The 19,853-nt window shown below is 39.8% G+C and overlaps 1 protein-coding gene across 7 annotated transcripts in view; it reads left to right on the top strand.

Moving 5' to 3' along the window:
- tmem63c (transmembrane protein 63C) overlaps positions 1-19,853 on the top strand; it is a 42,405-nt gene that overhangs the window by 6,226 nt on the left and 16,326 nt on the right. For 2 of the 7 annotated variants that reach the window (XM_082516567.1, XM_082516563.1), the window contains exons 2-6: positions 6,022-6,109; positions 8,131-8,356; positions 15,795-15,874; positions 16,660-16,747; positions 19,633-19,670. In XM_082516567.1, coding sequence (XP_082372693.1) covers positions 8,147-8,356; positions 15,795-15,874; positions 16,660-16,747; positions 19,633-19,670 — 416 coding nt within the window. In that variant the 5' untranslated portion in view covers positions 6,022-6,109; positions 8,131-8,146. Of the gene's footprint in view, positions 1-6,021; positions 6,110-7,165; positions 7,298-7,655; positions 7,775-7,817; positions 7,842-8,130; positions 8,357-15,794; positions 15,875-16,659; positions 16,748-19,632; positions 19,671-19,853 lie in introns of those variants that run through there. The other 5 variants (XM_082516566.1, XM_082516562.1, XM_082516564.1 and 2 more) reach the window with 4 other exon arrangements.

The raw sequence follows: 19,853 nt of genomic DNA, 5'->3' as shown, positions 1-19,853 counted from the left end.
GAGGTGGAGCGTGAGGGGTGGTTCCCCATTTTTTATTTATTTATTTTTGTTGTTGCTGGGAGTTGGAACCCTATTAGTTAGGTTGCTTAATATTTATGCTAAGTACTCTTTCAAATACCAGAATAGGGAGGATGGTGTAGGTTTAAGTTTATTAGATTGATCAGTATTGCTGAACTATGAAATAATTTTTTTTGCATACAGGTATAACAGAATAGCTTTAGTGTAGTTGTTGTTTTAAACTTGAGTATGAACTTATACAAAATGCGGCAAGATATTTAAAAAACAGTTTTGTTGATTAAAAAACACTATATCGGATTCATATCGGTATCGGCAGATAACCAAATTTATGATATCGGTATCGGTATCGGACATAAAAAAGTGGTATCGTGCCATCTCTACTCACTACAGACCCTGCGATAAAACTTTGGTATTCCTTACAGAGCAGATTGCTCTAAAGCTGAATTTTTTATCATCAGCCTTTCCTAATTTGTTAAATTTTTAAGGCTTATTTACATCAGAGAATAGTGTTTGGCTCTAGCCTTGCTGGATATCGCAACAGCATATAAATCGTCTAGAGAAGCTGCTAATAATAATAATAAGATACTAGAGAAGCTGCATGGACTTGGACTGCTGCAGGAAGCAGGCTTCGAGTCATCTGTATCTGATGCCAGTGGCCAAGGGTCACTGTAAGCAGTGTACAGAGAAACAGAAGCCAAAGCTTCTCAGCTTGAATGGATTCTCGATAAGTGCTTCAGCCACTGAGGTTTGTTTCACTGTCTGCCCTTCAACATGATTGACAGGAGAGCAAACGCATAGATTATATAAAAGAAAAATATGATCCTCCTTTGAAGTTTGATGAGGCCAGACTGGAGGTTGCACTGACTCCCCATCTCATCTTGAAGTACAAAGCATTACAAAAGGAAAGAGTCTGGTTATCATGGTAACCTAGCTCTCTCTACATAACCCTCTCTTTTTACAGTCTTTTAGGTGATACCATTATTAAGCTACGAATTTTCTCCATTGTAGCTTTAAGGTTTTCATCAGAGTCAAGTGGCAGTTATCTGTTAAATTTTTTTGTCTACCTCCACTGACTTTATCCCATACATCTCAGCACGAAAGGTCGGAGGAGATCTCCCACTATGTGTTCTCTCATGCAGTTTCATTGGCTTTTTAAAAGTCAAATAAAGAGAGATTCTTTATGCAAAACACTTTTGAAAAACTAGGATTTTGCTAATTAGGGTCTCACCTTCAGAAAACCCTGCAGGGCACGGCTGACAAAAAGAAAAGTTCATGCATATTCTACCAGCTCCGAGCCGTCACAAAAGCAAACGATAAGGGAAATGTCAAATCTTTCCTGTCTGTGCAGGTGCGGCCGTCTCGCGCAGAGAGGGCATATTTTGCAAACACAAACAGAACAGCGGCAGGGGGAAAATGTTTAACAAGGCTGCAGTCAGTGCAGTCAAGAGGAGAAGCGCGCCTCTGAAGTCGTGAATGTTTTATTTATGGCGATTGCAAATTGTACTCGGGGTTATATCATAGTTATGGTGACAGTAAGTTGATTGGGTGCAGAGGTTTGGAAGTCACCAGAAGTTTACATTTTATATATAGTTCATTTCTCAGGAAAAACGGGCCCATCGCTCTCTCGTTCTCTCAGGCAGGGGATATATCTCGATCCAGCTGAATGTTTTACGAAGGAATGGGAAGTTATACAGAGACTGTCCACCAAATACTTTATGGTATTTATTAGCCTGTGGTGCAGCTGGGAATTAGAATCCAGCCTCTCTGAAGCAAATTTATATGTAGAGATTACGGTTTTCCCTGACATGGATTTTATATCATAGCAGCTTCTTATTTCAGCATGACAAATCATCTGTGAAGAGATATGGCACAGTTATTTAAAGGATAGTAAAAGCTAATAGTGGATGCCAACACTTGGTTTGAATATTTATTTCTTTATCTTGCTTTCACAGCCCAGCATATCCAGTGTCTTTGATATGGCGCTATATGGTGGAAGACAATGCAAGTTTGTTTGGCCCAGATTCATGGCACAGAAAATGGATCCTAATGACTTTGGAAGCCTCCCTGTTGTTTTTCTTAGCACCACCTGTTATTTTTGTTTTTGGTGTGATTGTTTAATAGTTATTGATGCCAAATTTGCTTCACACATTCATGTCCCTGTCAACATGGATTCCACTCACTTAGGTGAACCCACTGACTTCTCCTCTAGTGCCATCGAGAGATCAACAAGAGTATAATCAAGTGTCTTCGAGCTAGTGGGATTCCCATCAACCCTCAATTGGTTGGACAGGTTTTGCCTTCAGGACTAATTCTTAATAGCAAAGATTCAACAAGGTGCTGGATTTTGGTCCATATTGATTTGATAGAATCACACAATTGCTGCAGATTTGTCAGATGCAGATCTGCCGTTGCACCACATCAGAAAGGTGCCAAACTGAATTGAGATCTGGTGACTGGGGAGGCCTTTTGAGTACAGTGAACTCGTTGACATATCTTCAGGAAACCAGCTTGGGATGATTTGAGTTTTGCAACATAGTGTGTTATAGTGCAGGAAACAGTCATCAGAAGATGGTACACTGTGGTCATAAGGGATGGACAGGGTCAGCAGCAATACTCAGGTAGGCTAAGTCTTCCATTGGCCTATTTTTCTGATGTTGTGCGAATTGTAGCCTCAGTTTCCTGTTATTATCTGACAGGAGTGGACTACAGTGTGCTCTTCTGTTCCTGTAGCCCAAGTCCTTTAAAGTTTGTGTTGTGCGTTCAGAGATGCTCTTCTGCGTACATTTGTTGTGGATGTTTGAGTTACTGTTACCTTCCTAGCAGTGATGGGAATAACGGCGTTACTTTTTTCAGTAACGAGTAATCTAACTAATTACTATTCCTATCGTTACAACGCCGTTACAGTTACTAACAAGAAAATGCGGTCCGTTACTATTTTTCAACAAACAGACGGTTGAAGCTGTCTTCAGCTTACCGCATCTTATATCAGTTGCACAGAAGTAGCTGTAAGTAATCTGGACGCTACAGCTTTAAGCAGCTGCGCGCGCTCGTAACTATAATTAATTACTTTTTCAAAGTAACTTGCCCAACACTGCTTCCTAGTAGCTCAAAGTGGCTATTATCCTCTGATCACTCACTTTAACAAGGTATTTTCAACCAGAAAACTGCAGCTCACTGGCTTTTTCTTTTTCTGACCGTGATCTGTAAACCCTAGAAATGGTTGTGTGTGAAAATCCTGAGAAGATCAGCAGTCTGACATACTCATTGTTATTGGTGCATGTCTGGTGCACAAAACACGTTGCATTCAAGGTTATTCAAATCATTATTCTTCAATATTCTGATACTCGGTGTGAACTTCAAGAGGTCGTATTGTTGGGCTGATTAGATATTTGCATTAGCAAGCAGTCGAACAGGTGTACCTAATAAAGTGCCAGTGAAAGGGTTAGTGCTAATTAGCACATTTTTGCATTGTCACCATCATTGAGCTTGTTGACATGTAAATATTAGCTTTTTGCTTATAATACTACCATCAGTGTTTCAATATGAGGTTCTTTTTCTTTGTGTTTTAACAAATAATTTGTAGGTAATGACACAACAAAAATAGTCTTTTGAAAAAAATCCAGAAGCTGGTTTCATCAAAATAATATTAGTAAGGGCATGAAATATGTCTGGATTGAATCGCAGTTTACCGCAAGTGATTGATTTGTTGATGAACAGTGAAATTGTTTTGTCTGACACACACACACACACACACACACACACTTGTACATTCATGACTTGAGAAAACATCACACTGAGTTATATTCATTCTTAGGAGCCTCCTTTAACCTTCACTACTTCTAAAACACAAAAAATATCACAGTGAAAAATACTGTTAGGTCCATAATGTGTTGGACTGAGATTATGTAGTTTTTATCACGAACGTCACCACAGCAGATGTTAAATCAGATAGCCAACGTGTGTTTGAAATGCAGAGTTTTTACCTTTAATTCAAGGAGATTAAAAAAAATAAATTGCACTGTTTATGAATCACATTTTACAGACAGTGCCTCATTTTTCAATGTTCAAAAGCAATTGGACAAACTAGCATAATTTTAGATATAAGGATTTTTTTTAAAGATACTTGGATTAAAATCCTTTGCAGTCAAGTACATCAAGTGTAGAATCAACAGACAAAACTAATTGCAGTGTTTTCGCCCTCGAGATGCTCTACCAGACCTTCAGTTGGTGCTTGTTTTTTTTTTTATATTTCTGCCTTCAGTTTTGTACTTAGTAACTGAACAGCATGCTCTGTTGGGCTGAGATCAGAAGAATATCCAATTTCTTTGCTTCCTTGTCTTGGGTTGCTTTTGCACTATGCTTTGGGTCATTGCTTGCCATCACCAGTGTGTGAATGTGTGTGTGAATGGGTGGATGACTGGATATGTAAAGCGCTTTGGGGTCCTTAGGGACTAGTAAAGCGCTATATAAATACAGGCCATTTACCATTTACCATTGTCCATTTGTACTGTGAAGCCCTATTTGATCAGTTTTGTATTTGGCTCAATCTGATCAGAGAATACAGCCACGGACACTTTACAATTCATCCGACTGCTTCTAACAGCAGTCACATCCACAATAAACACCAGTGACACAGTTCCACCATGCATGCTCATGCCATAACATTATCTCTACCATGTTTGACAGATGATGTGATAATCTTCAGATCATTAGCTGTTTCTCTCCTTCTCTATGCTTCTGAATTCTGATATGAATTTTCAGACTTTTTTAGAAGGTTTTTTTTGGCGAAGTCTAATCCAGCGTTCTTGAGTGTAACCGGTGGTTTGCACCTCTATATTTATATTTATGAAGGCATTAATTGATTGTAGACTGACACACTTTGTCTCTCAAGTGTTAATGACTTGGGTTGATGTTGAGAAGTTGTTTTTCTTAACTATGGAAACAATTCTACCATCATCCACTTTAGTTGTCTTCTGTGAATTTCAGGCCTTTTGGTGTTGCTGAACTGGTCAGTCTTTTTTTCTTTCCTCTCTAATCCTCTGGAGTCAACGAACCCGCTGGTGTGTCCAAATCACATGACCAGTTTAAGATGGCGTAGCAATAAGACGCAGCCTCGCTGAGTCTCTGTCTCAACTTGTGTGGAAAGTGCAGACTTTTTAATCTTAACAGTGCAGTTATGTGAATTTTATTGGCAGTTTAATGCAGTCCTACCTCACAAAAACAGACTGAAGCCAGCAAAATAACCATGCCTATGTTTCCCATGTTGTGGACACATTTTACTGTAAACAACACTACAGAAGCATTTCAGATATTTAATAATGTGACAGTGTTGCTCTTAAACTATGTAAAAATAACAGTTACAAAAGCAAAAATGTTCCGAATCACATTTAGTGTTATGTTTTAGATCATCTCAGTAGATATTTGGGTTCAGGTGTTTGCCTTAGTTTGATATTGCTGCTCTCCCAAAGTGTGGTTAGGGTTGGCACAGACAAACACAAACATCCATCAGCTGTTTTTCTGGTGCACTGAGCAGATTAGATGACTTGAGCTAGGTTTTTCTTCTTTACAGCTTGCCATTTTTTCTGCTTGCCCGACTCAAACTTAGGTGTAGCTCATCAGAAGCTCACGGCTCCTGTATTGACTTCAGCATCTGTGATGATAATAGTCTCACTGAGCACAGAGGAAAGATACCACTCATTCTGCCAGCGGGAAGCACAACACTGCTTCACAAGCCAAACATCAGTTTGTAATCTGCTGCGTTGGCTTGGAAGCTTGATTCGGAGGAGGAGAGATGTGGGAGCAGAGGGAGAGGCTTAAAAAGACTCCGGATTTGCAGAGTCAAATAAGCTGGAGGAGAAATGGATACCTTGGGATCAGCATTAGCATGTCTGAGCGTTTAAGCACGAGGGTTAGGACAGAAAAGAATAACCATGGAGTCGCAGCATTAAACTGCTGAGTCATGCTGTGACGTTTGTCCAAATGTTGTGCAAAACCACTCCACAGTCAGCCTGTATCCTTCAGCATCCTGCCCGGTCCTTGAGGTGCAGAAGAAGAGTTTCACTGTTTGCATCAGCAGCCGGCAGCAACAGAAGTAAGTGACTTGTCTGGTAAAGGAAGGGGGGAGAGCTCAGTGGGTCAGTAGAGGTGTGTATAAGCTTCTGCAAGTCAAAGTAAAACGTAGCATGTTTTCAGTTTATACTTACCTTGCGGTCATCATTTCTGTTAGGAAGATTGCAAAAGGGATAGAGCTGTTGTAGAAATAAACCACTTAGATTTAGTCTGTTAATCAGACAACTTGGACAAAAATAATCTCCAAAAATTCATCATCCAGTAGCTGCAGGTATAAACTACACTCATTTCTTATAATTTATGTGACAAACTACTTAATGGCAGTAGGAGTTTCTGTGTTTGTTTAGTCAGAGCACAGCGTTCGCTCTTTGTGCCATAAATGTATTTGTTTACTCGTCCATTTTTAGCGCTAAAACAATCCCTTTGTTTATACTAATGGCTCAAATTCATCACTGGCAAAGGGAGAAAAGGTGATCTATGAAACAGAGTGTGTATGTTATGGATTCAATTTGTGACCAGTCCTCAGGGAATCTCCTTCCAAGTCATCTCCACAGGGAGGATGCTGCTGTATCTGACAGCATCTGAATATTGACTGTAAGCTATACAGTTTCACAAGCCCTTCCTGGGTTATATTTTTAACTTTCTGCTCCTCAGACCTTTTCCGAGTGTGACGTACAACACTCGGGCAGCACTACCATTGATCTGCTCGCCTCCTACACGAGAAATCTTGCTGTGCACAACATGAGGTGTTTGGTAAATGCTTCAGAAAGCTGTGATGGAGCTTCTCAAGAAGTGACATCATTGGTGCAGCGATAAATCATCCCTAGATTAGGTTCAGTAATCGTTGCCAATTTGATGGCTTTTAGCCTCCTTTCCTTTTTTCTCACTCTGGTACCTTTTCATTTCTTGGCTGCCGTTTCCAACTGCGACTCACGCAGCGTATTTACTACAGAGCATGCCGTTCTGTGACAGCAACAACATCTCGTGGAATATTATTTTCACCATGAAATCTGGTCGTTTATGTGAATCTGCAGCACTGACGCGGAACTTTGTCAGCACTGCGTTTCGGCTCCATTTCCTCCGAATGTTTATTTAGTAAGGAGTGTACACAAGTCGAGCAGCTGGGAGTGGGGACTGTATTGATTGAAAATGAGGATGGTGTGTGCTGGAGGACAGATGGTTCAGGCCTTCATTCTGTGGTCATGGCAGTGTGAGTGATCATATCCTGTGCACGCTTCACAATCTGTTCGAGCTTGCAGTTGGGTTTGTTGTTAACTCTTGTTGGGCTTGTTTGTATTTTTTCTAAAGAGCATCCGGTAAATCTGTTATCCAGTTTGTCACTTTCATGTAGCATCTCTACTTCCATTTGTCTGATAAAGAAAAGGAGCAAACGGATCAATTGTAGCTAATGGACCGTGATGCTCATTAAACTGATCCTTGCAAATGCAATCATAACTGCACTTAGAGTGTGTGTGGCACTTGTCTGATGAAAGTGAGTCACAGCAGTGAATGAACTTCCAGTTTCACAGATTATTGCTAACTAACAGTGTCATTCTGATTCTTTACAGGCAGAGGCTGGGTATTCAAAAGATGGGTGCAATAACAACAAAGACTAAAGCTGTTTAGAGTGACCCGTGTATTCTTTGAGAGATGAATTGCCACATTATTTATCACACAAAATGAAAAGGTTGGCTCATAAACCGTGAAGTAAAACTCCTCATTTAGCTGGATTGGGTGCTACCGCCTAACTTGAAGTATGAAGGTGGTTCTTGTTAGCTAATATTAGCACACTTTAGGTATATAACACTGCTGTGTAAGTGTAGTTTATATACCACCTGTGACTCTTTTAAAGCCTTTCATCTTCAAAAATGAGGAAACTTATTTGTTAAGCAGATGAAGTTTACATGTAATAAAATGTGCTTTTACAATGGAGTTTTTAGCTAAATGCTAAATATTAACATGTTAAGATAATGCTAAATTAGCATTAGTTTAAATACTATGGCTGACACATTGTAAGTGATGCTCATCTGTATTTCCCATTAGATATGGTCCATTGCTGATGGCTCAGTCTGAGCTGTTCGTGACGAGAGCTTCCCCTGTGGAGGCGAGGCCCGTGGAGCTAGATGTTCTGGGGTTCCTGCAACGTTTTGGGGATGAAAACAGCACAGCTGAGAGATGCTACCGCTCGCACTCCCACAGCAGCGTCCTCCAGGGTCTGCCATTTGGTGGGGTTCCCACGGTCCTCGTCATCAATGTCGTAATCTGGATGGTAAAGACTCAACCAAACTAACTAACACTCAATATTACTACACAATAATACAGAGCTTCCCAAAGTGTGGGGCCCGCCCCCTAGGGGGGGCGCAGAGCCATTGCATCGGGGGCGCGGTATGAAAAGGGGGAAAAAAAAAATGCTTGGACACTGCTAGCACAGGGCGCCCGAATATGCTGAATATGTTTCCAAAACAACTACTAACTACTCCTACATTTTGGAGATGTTAGCTCTTTATACAGTAAAGTTACAGTGGGATACAAATAATATCAGGCTCATCCTGCCACGATTTAATCCCCCGGTTCAAATCACGGACAAACAGTATCCCACAGCTGTTTATGTTTTTGAACCCATTTTGCACAGAGAGGCTTTTTTTTTTTTTTGGAAAAATGTATTGATAGCAATGTTGAATATTATTACACAGGAAAAAACAACTACATGTAAAATAATGACACCGTGACGCCTCTGCCTTTCTAAATGGAGGGACAGTAACTGCGTGTAAAACCTGAAGATAGTCAGATTAACAGTATTTTGTTTCTATCTGCCATTCTGCAATTCCTCTCATGTAAACAATAACGTGGCGCACAGCTGACGTGAAAAAAGGCACATACCTTTGACGTTGCGTGACGAACTCTGTATTCCTCGTCCACACGTTAACGCAAAAAAAGGATTTAAAAAAATCTCAGTTATCGGTGATTCAAAACGCCGTTTACGTGTGGACGAAACAGCTGCGTTTTCAAAAATACCCGTGTAGGTGCGGACGTAGCGTAAAAGAGTTAGTAGTTTATTTTATTACTACCTGCAGATTACTTGTATTTGCTTAATTGTTTACTAAATGTTTGAGGTGTGAAATAAACTGCAATGGAGCAAAATATGGGCGTGTGTGGTTGGAGGATGTATTTGTGCGTGCGCGCGCACCCGGGGGGCCGCGAACATTTTTCTTGTAAAACAAAGAGGGCCCAGCAAAAAAAGTTTGGGAACCGCTGCAATCATACAACAAAGTCACAGTAGCATGCAAAAGTCTTGAGCCACCCTTCATGTCATTGCATTTTCTTTCCAAGGAGCCAGACTTTTCGTCATTTTTATTACGTTGGTCCTGAGTAATAGTTACCTGAGCTTTGTGAAGGTCTCTGGGCTTTTTTGGCTGATTTTTCACTCATTATTAGTCCCATTTTGTACCCAATCATTTTCCAACTCATGTTTTTTTTTTGTTTGCTAAACCACTTAACAGTAACCTATGAGTCATTCAAAGCATAGAAAAGGCACCTAACTCAATAGATGAGCCAGTGTTGTGTCTAGATATTACAGATAGCTTAGCAAGGAAGCAATTTTAAATGGTATCTTTAGGCAACAACAGAATTTGTTCCCATTTCTTTATCTGAATTTATGAAAAATGCCAAAGATAATACAGTTTGACAGGCATTAAATCTTATTTTTGCATCAACAAGGTTATTCCCAAAGAGTTATTAGCTGGAAAACCTGACATGAATCAGCGTGGTGTCCAGTGTGTCCTTATAAAATCTGATAAAACTGGGCAAGTGGAGGAAAAAAGAACAGGTAGCAGATGAATAGCGTTCACTGAGATGCATCTGGCCCTTGAGTTGATCCATCTACTGTTTGCTAAATGGTCTCAGTGAAAGGGTGGCTGTGAAGAAGCCATTCTTGTGGAAGGGAATCAGGGAGAAAAGGCTGAAATATGCCAAATTATACAAGAACTAGACTAAAAAAATCAGTGATAACAGGCCTGGATTGATGAATCCCAATTTAGTTCAAATCACTGTGAATAGTTGACCTCCTAACTCTTTCATGGCATGCATTTTAAATTTGTCTTTGCTATTTTCTTTTACCTAATTTTTGTTTCTGATTAAAGTTAGATCCACACATGAGGACATTCACTTTAAATTTCGATAGAACAGTTGCAGTATATGTCCTCGTAAGTGGATATCAGGCCCTTGTAGAGCAAAATGTAGTATTTTCTTCTAGACAACCCAAAATGTGATGTCCACATATGTGGACACCAGGTCCTAGGAGGTTAAGGTGGTGTTCAGAAGAGAGTTAATGTCTACAGCCACCTATAAAATGTAGAGGAGGCTCGGTCATGGATTGAGGGTCTATTTTAGCCGGTGGTGATAGGGACGGATTTATGAACATAGAAAAGTATTGTCAGACAATACGGCAACACCTTCTTTTTTCAGCATGACACTGATCCCAAACACACTGCCAGGGGCCATACTTGGATACAAGAACACACAATGGAAAACTGTCAGTCATGGATTAGCCTCCCCACAGCCTGGGCATCAACATTACTGAACAGTGTGAGATCATTTTGACAGAGAATGAAACAAAAATATACTTTATTTCCACATATGTTTGCGCAAGTTTCTGTAAATACACCTATTTCCAATTTTCATGCAAAGTATAAAGACATTAGGAAATCCCAAGGTTTTTGCACAATACTGTAACTCTGTAGCATCATGGCAAATTGAGAGATAAACTTATTTCAAGTCCTATGTTGATATTATCTATTCCTATATTGATTAATCTACTCACTATTCCCTTTTTGTCCAGCAGAAAGTAAACAGTGATTTGTCTCACAGCTAATATTGTTCAGAGACTTTTTCTCTGAGCGTGAAAAAAACAGAATATCTTTATATTCGAGAAACTGAAACAGTGGAGTTTTGTATGAAAATAAAAATGAGATTCTTGAAAGTTATTCTTTCCCAAATTATAAATCCTTCAGCTTTGGTAAAAGCACATAAACATCTTCCAGTTTATAATATTTGTGTCACCTTCCCCTTTTGTATATTTAGAGCCAAAATCCGTAACATCTGCACTAAACTACCTAATCTTACAACTCTGACAAGGTCAGTAGCAAGTTGTGGGAATTACTATATCCTGTATAACACTTTGCATATGGAGTCTTTTGCATAATTATTGTGATCTGTGCATGCACAATCTATAATCCAAATGGAAGTAAAAGCACTGAAAAAATAAAAACCTTCAATTGCTGCAGGACCAGGATAACACCACTACCTTTACTCAACCTACCATAGCTTTTCAAACCTATCCACCGTGTACGGAGGTTGACCCAAACGCAGGACTCCAAAGATAAAAGGTTAACTCAAAAGGCAGCTTCAATGTTGAACTCCTACAAAGATACAAAAGAAATGCAGGACAGGAGTAAAAAATCCAAAAACAGATAATCTTCAAGGAGAACATGATACTAGGAAAGACACGGCCACAAGGAAAACTTGACAAAGGACAAAGGGAGACAATAACTAATGAGGGCAGAAAAAACAGGTGGGAATTTCAAAAGCAAATAAGTAATAACAAAACAAGGGAAGTAACACTCAACATATAACACGCATGAGAGGAGAAACTTTCACAATAAAACAGGAAATCTAACTAACACCGAGACAGTCTCTCAACACAAAATTGACACAGACAAAAAGGTAAACAAACACAGAGACACGACTGACTTCACAAAGGAGACACAACAGGACAAAACCCAGAGAAGAAACTAAGGGAACAGAAAGGGAACAGACAGGGAACCAGTGAACCAAAAGTCATCTATAACTAGCCTAGAGACACAAATAGGGAACCATTAACAATAAGAAAATAACAGAATACAAATAATAAAAATCACAAGGAAACTACCAAAACTCAAAATCCTGGGTCACACATCAGGGACCCAACTCCATTAGTTTTGTTTTTTCTTTTTAAAAAGCTCTTAAACAGGATATAAACCAGTCTCCCTGGTGACAAACTTGTGATCCAAAGCTTGACTCCCACTTGTTCCGCATGATCATTCAACAAACAAGGAGCATCAGGAGGATATCAAACACTGATTCATGTGTCCTGGAAAAGCTAGAAACACACAGAAAGCTTCATGTTTTTTACTAATTGCATGACATCCCATTGATTATGCAAATTTCAAACCAAAACTCTTACAATTGCATGTAACGTCAAAGAGTCGTGACTTGTTTTGTTACCACCACTCCAACCTCCTTCTGTAGACTTTGTTACTCTTTAAAAATTGAATTTGCACTACAGCCCACTTGTCTGAAATAAACCAAAGGCTGGGGCAAACTGCGCTGTCCTATCAACTAAAGGCTAAATGCCAAAAATAGAACTTTAAAAAAAAAACAAAGGAAAACCTTTTCTGTGTGTCTAATATTGCTACAGTGCGTGCGTGAGGGGCCTGAACCAAAAGGTCATCCTGTGCGCATATCTGCGGCACCAGCAGCATCTTACAGAACAGCAGTAATTGACGCCCAAGGACAGAGACTTTTCTGTGAGGGGTTCCTGTGTTCTTAGATGCATGGATTTCTTCATATATATATATATATATATATATATATATATATATATATATATATATATATATATATATATATATATATATATATATATATATATATATATATATATATATATATATATATACACACACACACACACACACACACCCAGCACGCCCCTGCGGGCGGTTTATCCTTCAAGCTCGGGTCCTCTACCAGAGGCCTGGGAGCTTCAGGGTCCTGCGCAGTGTCTTAGCTGTTCCCAGGACTGCGCTCTTCTGAATAGAGATCTCCGATGTTGTTCCCGGGATATACATGCAGAATCACCATTCAAGTTATTTATTAGGACAGTCAAAATGTGGTGTAGGCGTGAATGTCAGTGATAATGGCTTAAAGGATTTTTAATTTGTAGTTCTCTTCAGGAAAAGGCTGGAAAAATAAACCCAAACTAAACCAGCGCCTTGCAAAAAACAAAACAAAAGCTCAATGCTTTCTGTTTGTCTCCTCATTGTCTGGGTTTTGCATAATTATGTACAAGAACAGAGAGAAATACAAACACATTATGTACATGTCATAGACGTCAAGTTAAATCTGCACATTTTAACGTCCTTTTTTGCAAAGAATAATACAGCGTGCGCGCTGTTTACAAACACAGATGCATTTCTTTTCCTCCCGTGTTCCAGATAATAATAGGCTTCCATTTTCAGCTGTCAGCTAACTCAGTTCCACTGTCAGGCCTCGTCAGGCTTGATCTCTGCGCTGATAGGACTTCTCCATCTGCCACCTCCATGTTTTAATTGGCTCATTTTTATCAATGCCTGGTTGTCAAGCCAACAGCGAAGGTTGAGTGCTGTCTCTTAATGACGAGCATGAGTCAAAGCGTGCTTCCCCCCCAGGTGACGGGAGCACGCCTCTGCATCAATTCCATCATCATACAGAATAAATCATCAGTGGGACTTGAGGAGAGCGTGCCCACGCATAAAGACAGAATAAACCGAAACAACTGGGAAGAGCTGGGCCAAAACGAGATAATGGAGAGATTCTTATTGTGCCCTGACTGCTAATGTAAACACAGGCTGTTTATTCATCTACAAGCCCCAGTCAAGTCCTCTTGATTGTCATTGCATGGCTTTAGAGTGAATCATTCGACATTCATGGGCGCTTTCTTCCTATTAGCACAGCTGTCACCCCTTATCCACTAAACCTAATGTCTTTTCAGTTCAAATGAGGTAATAATTTAATTGCTGCAATTAAAATCAAACAGTCATCACCACTAGGGCTGGGCCATATTATACCGTTCACGGTAATACCGGTATAATGTTAGGCAACGATAGGAAAATGAAATATCGCGATAGAATATGAGCAAAACGCGCATGCGCAGTGCCTTTGTTTTCATACGCACATGGCCGATTGTTGAGTGAAACAGATGAACCAGAATTGGTTTGTAAAAATGGTGCAACTTCAGTGATGTGGAACTGGTTTGGTGTTTGTCCGTCAGATACACGACAAAGCACATTTTTTTGCAGAACATGCAAGCGGCCGTTGTTATTGTCGTATTTGTCGGACTAAGATGCTCTTAAATCTGGGAGTAATCTGGGTCCTAAACTCCGTATTTTTCAGGTCAAACGAACACTGCAGCATCACTTAGAGTTAAAAACTGTCTAAATTCTTTCATCTTTAATAAACCGATCAGCATTGCTGCTTTACCAGGTGTAACTATAAAGTTTAACTTCCAGGCATCCATGAAAACAAAAGTTATTACATTTAACGGAGTTAGAAGCTAGCAGGAAGCTAGCGGAAGTTAGCTCGCTAGTTTCGCTAGTTACCTAAACATGATATAGCATGTTCTGACTGAGAGATTTCTGAAAAAAATCAAACGTACAGCTCTGCTATCACTTCCAACATAAATGAAGACAGGAAACTAAACAGCAGTGACGTTTGTAGGGTTACTGAAGTTGGGCTAGCTGGTATATAATGATGTGCTACGTGATCGCTAGCAACACAGCTATGTTAGCATAACATAAACAGTGAAGCTGGAGGACGAACACTAACACTTTTCCACTTATAAAAGTTAACGTGAAGGTTCTTCATGGTTAGAGACAAATGCAATCGCATGGCAGGATGCTGTAAACGGACCAAACTTCAGTCAGGAGAACAACTGAGATAATCCATCCACAATACGAGGTTAGTCATTAATATACTGCAACAACATGGGAATAGAGCAGCTGCCAGAGAATTCAACATTAATGAATTAATGGTACAGAAGTGGAGGAAGCAAGAAGAATGAGTTTAATAAAGTTTGATTTATCTGACTGCTTTGTTTCGCTTAATGTGCCTTATAATCCCGTGCACCTTATGGTCCGAAAAATACGTACTGCACACTGCAGTTTAATGTTGCAAAGCACCTCTTTTTAACTTCAGTGGATATTATACATGGTTATGCTCAGGATATGTCAGCCCATTTCTACTGGAAATGCCTTTTGGTTAAACTTTCAGCAAGGAATTTGCATTTGCACTGTTACATTTTATAAAGCTTTAATGTACATAAAAACCAGCTTCTTGTTTAATTTTTAAGTGAAAATAAATGATAGGTTGTCTTTTTGCGCTAGTAATGTTGTGGAGTTGTATTTTGTCTCGCATCAATTATATCGTCAGTTATATCGTTATCGCAAATTTTCAAATATATATCGTGATAAATATTTTTGGCCATATCGCCCTGCTCTAATCACCACTTTTACTGCGTTTGTCAACCTTCATCCATCACGGTCCAGTTATGCTCAATGATATTTCATCAGGGAAGCTCAGCACAAATCCACTATTGTACAGGATTGAATAGGGTTTTATTTTGGACCTCATTGTTGTGCTCAGTTTGCTCTCCATTTGTGGAAAATGGGAGGTATTCAGCTTGACCGCGCTCATTTTTTTCCTCACTGAACAGCATATGTCCGTGTGTGCTCGCTGATCTATTTCTGGACCACATAGCATACAGACAAAAAATGCTTCATTAATGCTGTGGCATTTTGAATCTGTTGTTGTAGACTGCTTTTTCGAGTGATTTTAGACAGAATCAAGGAGATATTTTATCTAGAGTATAATGAGGACAGAGACTGTGTAAAATTGTTTTTCTGTGTTTGTAGTTTTTACTGCTGATCTTCTCATGTCTGAGGAAAGCTGCTTGGGACTACGGCCGCCTGGCTCTGCTGATGGAGAATGACAGGTAAATCTCTCACTCAACAATATCAGTTAAACTCTGACAGCTATGGCAACTTTTAACATGTAGTAAGAAGCCTCAGTGGAGAGAGAGAATTGATGCTCTAGCTCCCTCTGCTGCATGTAAGTGGTGGCAAACTGCCTTGCTATACTTGAAACACTGATAATACTTTACTGTATTTGTTTTATATTAACAGTGAAAGTAAAATTTCATGGGATGGTCAGAATTTATTCTTCGCTTAATTCTCTATTGAATGTAAACACTGAATTGGACATTTAAGCATGTTATCTATCTTATATCCACACCTATGGTCAATTTAGAATAACCAGCTCACTTAACACTGTTAATGTTTTCCATCCAGGTTCATGCAACACTCTGCAGCAGTTTTCTTTGTGCTCGCTCCGAATCTCCTCTTCAGGGGAATGTGGGCTCGATTAGTCCTGCCTGACCGACGATGCCCTCGTAGCACTTGAGGGCAAGCAGCATCTGTTCTCTTTGCCAAGCGGTCGTCTCTCATTGTAATTCAATTACCCTGCTTAATTTGACATCCTGTTGAACTGTCAGTGTTATAGCCCACAGAGACAATCCACAAATTCAACTGCTGCACTTGTTTCACCATGTGAACTGGACCACATGTTATATTATTTTAATGTCTTCTGTGTATGCACAGATTGATCCCAGATGGGTACAGGGACTGCAGCAATTACGGTACATCTTGGTGTATTAATAAAGCCATGTCCGGCTATGATCACCAGGATTCTGTTTCTTTGTGTGTATTCTTCCTTATGCAGTCTCACATCCCTGTTTTATGGAGAACCAAGTGAGAAAGAGAAGTCGCCTTCAGAATCCAGTCCCTCTGACTCTGAGACCAAGGACATGGTATGCTCAAACCTTATCTTACATTTTTCAAAGGATACCTCATAATTTATTTCCCGTGTTGCAACATTCTTGTTGTTCTTCTGCTCCTGCTTCTTCTTCTTCTGCTTCTGCATTTCAGGTGTGTTTTTATTTCACATCATCAGACTAGTTTAAAGCCACAGCAGACAGTTGTTTTCAGTTTCTGGCAGAAGTTATGACGAACACACCGCATACTCATGTACCAAATAAGAGATGAGCTGTTGAACATAGTGGAAAAACTAGCAGTAAAATATTTTATGTGCTTATTAGGGGTTTGGAGAGTTAGCAGTCAGCAGTCACATGTGATAAATTAAAGCTGGTGAATGTGTAAAACACACTTGCCAAACGTTGGTCAGTTCTTTGGTTATTTCATGCTTTTAAATAAGCAGTTTTTGCTGACTCTGAGCTAGTAAACTGGATTACCGGCCCAGAAAAGAGCAGTGCCTCATCTTTGTTGAAAGAAGCTCCCCTTAATCTTCTGTTCTGACCACGAAGAAGCTTTGCCATGGAATTTTTTCTCTGGACAATCTAGGTCAAAATACATGCAGTCATGTGGTGGGGAAAAAGGAAGATGTGAGCTAACTTCTCAGGAGTGGACATCCCAACAAATTAAACCCAAGGTCAGAGTACAGCAGAGTACATGACAGTACAATTAGACACAAAGCTGAGCAAGTCTGTCTCGTTCAGACGGTTTGCCAGGAGAAAGCCCCTCTTCTGTAAAAAGAACGTAAACAGCCTGGGTTAGGTTTGCAAAATTGCATCCGATGAAACCGCAAGACTTTTGGAACAATGTCCTTTGAACAAATGAGGCCAAAATGGAGATGTTTGGAAATAATGCACGGTGCCACATTTAGAGAAAAATACAAATGCCTCTTACCAGCTGTCAAACATGGTGGTGGAGGGGTGATGATTTGGGTTTGTTTTGCAACCTCAGGACCTGGGCACCTCGCTGTTATTGACTCAACCATGAACTTCTCTGTATACCAGAGTACTAGAGTCAAATGTCAGGACGTCTGTTTGACAGCTATAGCTTGGCCCAAATTGTGACAAAACACGTGACAAGACAATGATCCCAAGCACAGCAGCAAATCTGCAAAAGAATGAGTGAAAAAGAAAAGAGTGAAAGTCGTCCACTCGAACTCGAGACCTCAACCCGACTGAAATCCTGTGGTGGGATCTTCAGAGAGCTGCAAATAAAAGAATGCCCACAAACGTCAATCAACTGAAGCAACATTGTAAGAAAAAAAGAGGGCAAAAGTCCATACAGGATGATGTGAAATACTGATGAAGTCATGTTGTTGAACTAAAGCTACTAAATCAGATGGTGTACTTAATTTTTCACTGTGAATTTTTTTTCTGCAAAGCACTGGAAACCAGGAAGGGGGCTCATAATGGGATAATCAATACAATCAATACAATAGTATCGGAGTACTCTGCATCAGAAACCCCACTAATGCAAAAAGCATTTAAGTATTATCAACAAAGATCTGGATGCTTAACATGAATGAATGTGCTGTGTGACTGTCGTAGAATTAGATACTATATCATCTGAATATTGTCACTCATGCATTAATGTATAAGTAGGCGTTTATTATTAGCAGCAAATCAACTGGTGCTCATTTCGAATGTTTCGTATCCAGCTGCACCGAATGAATGTTTTCACTGTGGATTAATCTGCCAATTATTTTATTTTTGCGAGATGTCATTAGGCACGCTAAACAATTATTGCAAATGTTTTGGTAATTGATTCACTTGACTTACTGGCTAACAGATGAATGAGTTCATATGTGCTTGTATAAATTGTTGAGCAGCTGAATTCATAACAAAACATTAACATTTTAAGCTTTTTATGTGTTTGCGTGCAAAAATCATGATTTAAAAAGTATCTAGTAACTAAAAGAGTCAGATAACTGTAGCAGGAAAAAAGTCATTGAAGTGACATATAGCAGAGAAGAATCAAAAGAGGCTAAAATTTGTACTTAAGCACAGAAAGCTGCTTGACTAAATGCACTTAGTTCCAGTTCACAACTGCACTGAAAAGCTGCAGCTGACCCTTTCCACGTGTCTCTCTCTTGATCAGTGACCCATGTTCAGCTTTATGTTTGTGGCGTGCATGTGTATTCTCATGCATTTGGCGGCAAAACACATCCAAACAAAAACATCAGTCTGCTCACCGAATGGCTCTACAGTGCCACTAGTGGTTAAAAATACCACAGCATATTTTTATGCACTATAATAGTGTAATTAGGGCAAAGAGGCACCGTGTTTGAGGAGGAAAAGGGCAGATTCCAGTCATCGTTACACTGCAAATTATGAAGGAGAGGGCCTCATTTTAAAGAAACACTATCATTACCAATAACATTGATGTTAGACAGTCTGCCAGTCTTCCTGATTATGTTCTTGTGTATTTACACTAATTATACCAAGGTGTCACAGTTAATTTCCCAGTGATATACTGATGTCTAAAAAAGCTCCATCCTGAGCTTCCATAATAAGTCCTCAAGTCGTCACCACCAAGATGGCACCAAGTCAACAGTTGTAAGAGGAAAGTTTGGATCATTACTCAGCGGGTCTGTCTCTGACTCCATGGCACCTGAGTGATAGACTGAGGTCATTCCCTGCATGTTTATAGCAGTGTAAGTCAAAGAGTCAGACTGGAGTCATCGTGCTGTGCCTGCACACAGCTGAGACTGCAGTAAACTGATTACAGCTCCAGACCTATTAAATCTCCATCTCTGTGTCACTTTGCAGACCGTGTTACTATTCAAATGGAGGTTGAGTACAAGTCACCAGATATATAACTGCCGAAACGTGTAATATGTCTTCAATAACCAGTTCACTGGCTGTTTTATGATTCTTTTTTTCAGGGCTTCTGCTCATGGCTGTCATCGCTTTACCATATGAAGTAAGTAAACCTAAAGCAGCTGCTCCTATAATTGTTTCATCCTCCTCTCATCTTGGCTTCCAACCCTTCGCCAGCCTGTTGTCTTCAAAGCTGATGTCACCATTGAACGTGAAAGTCTGGTCTTATATCTCACTTAGCAAAGAAAATGTTTAAAAAAAACAAAAGAGTCTAGGCTCATGCGAC

Source organism: Aulonocara stuartgranti (assembly GCF_965226115.1).
Source record: "Aulonocara stuartgranti genome assembly, chromosome: 19".
Lineage (NCBI taxonomy): Eukaryota > Metazoa > Chordata > Actinopteri > Cichliformes > Cichlidae > Aulonocara > Aulonocara stuartgranti.
The sequence above is the reverse complement of the archived record's forward strand: the minus strand, read 5'-3'. Positions and strand labels throughout refer to the sequence as shown.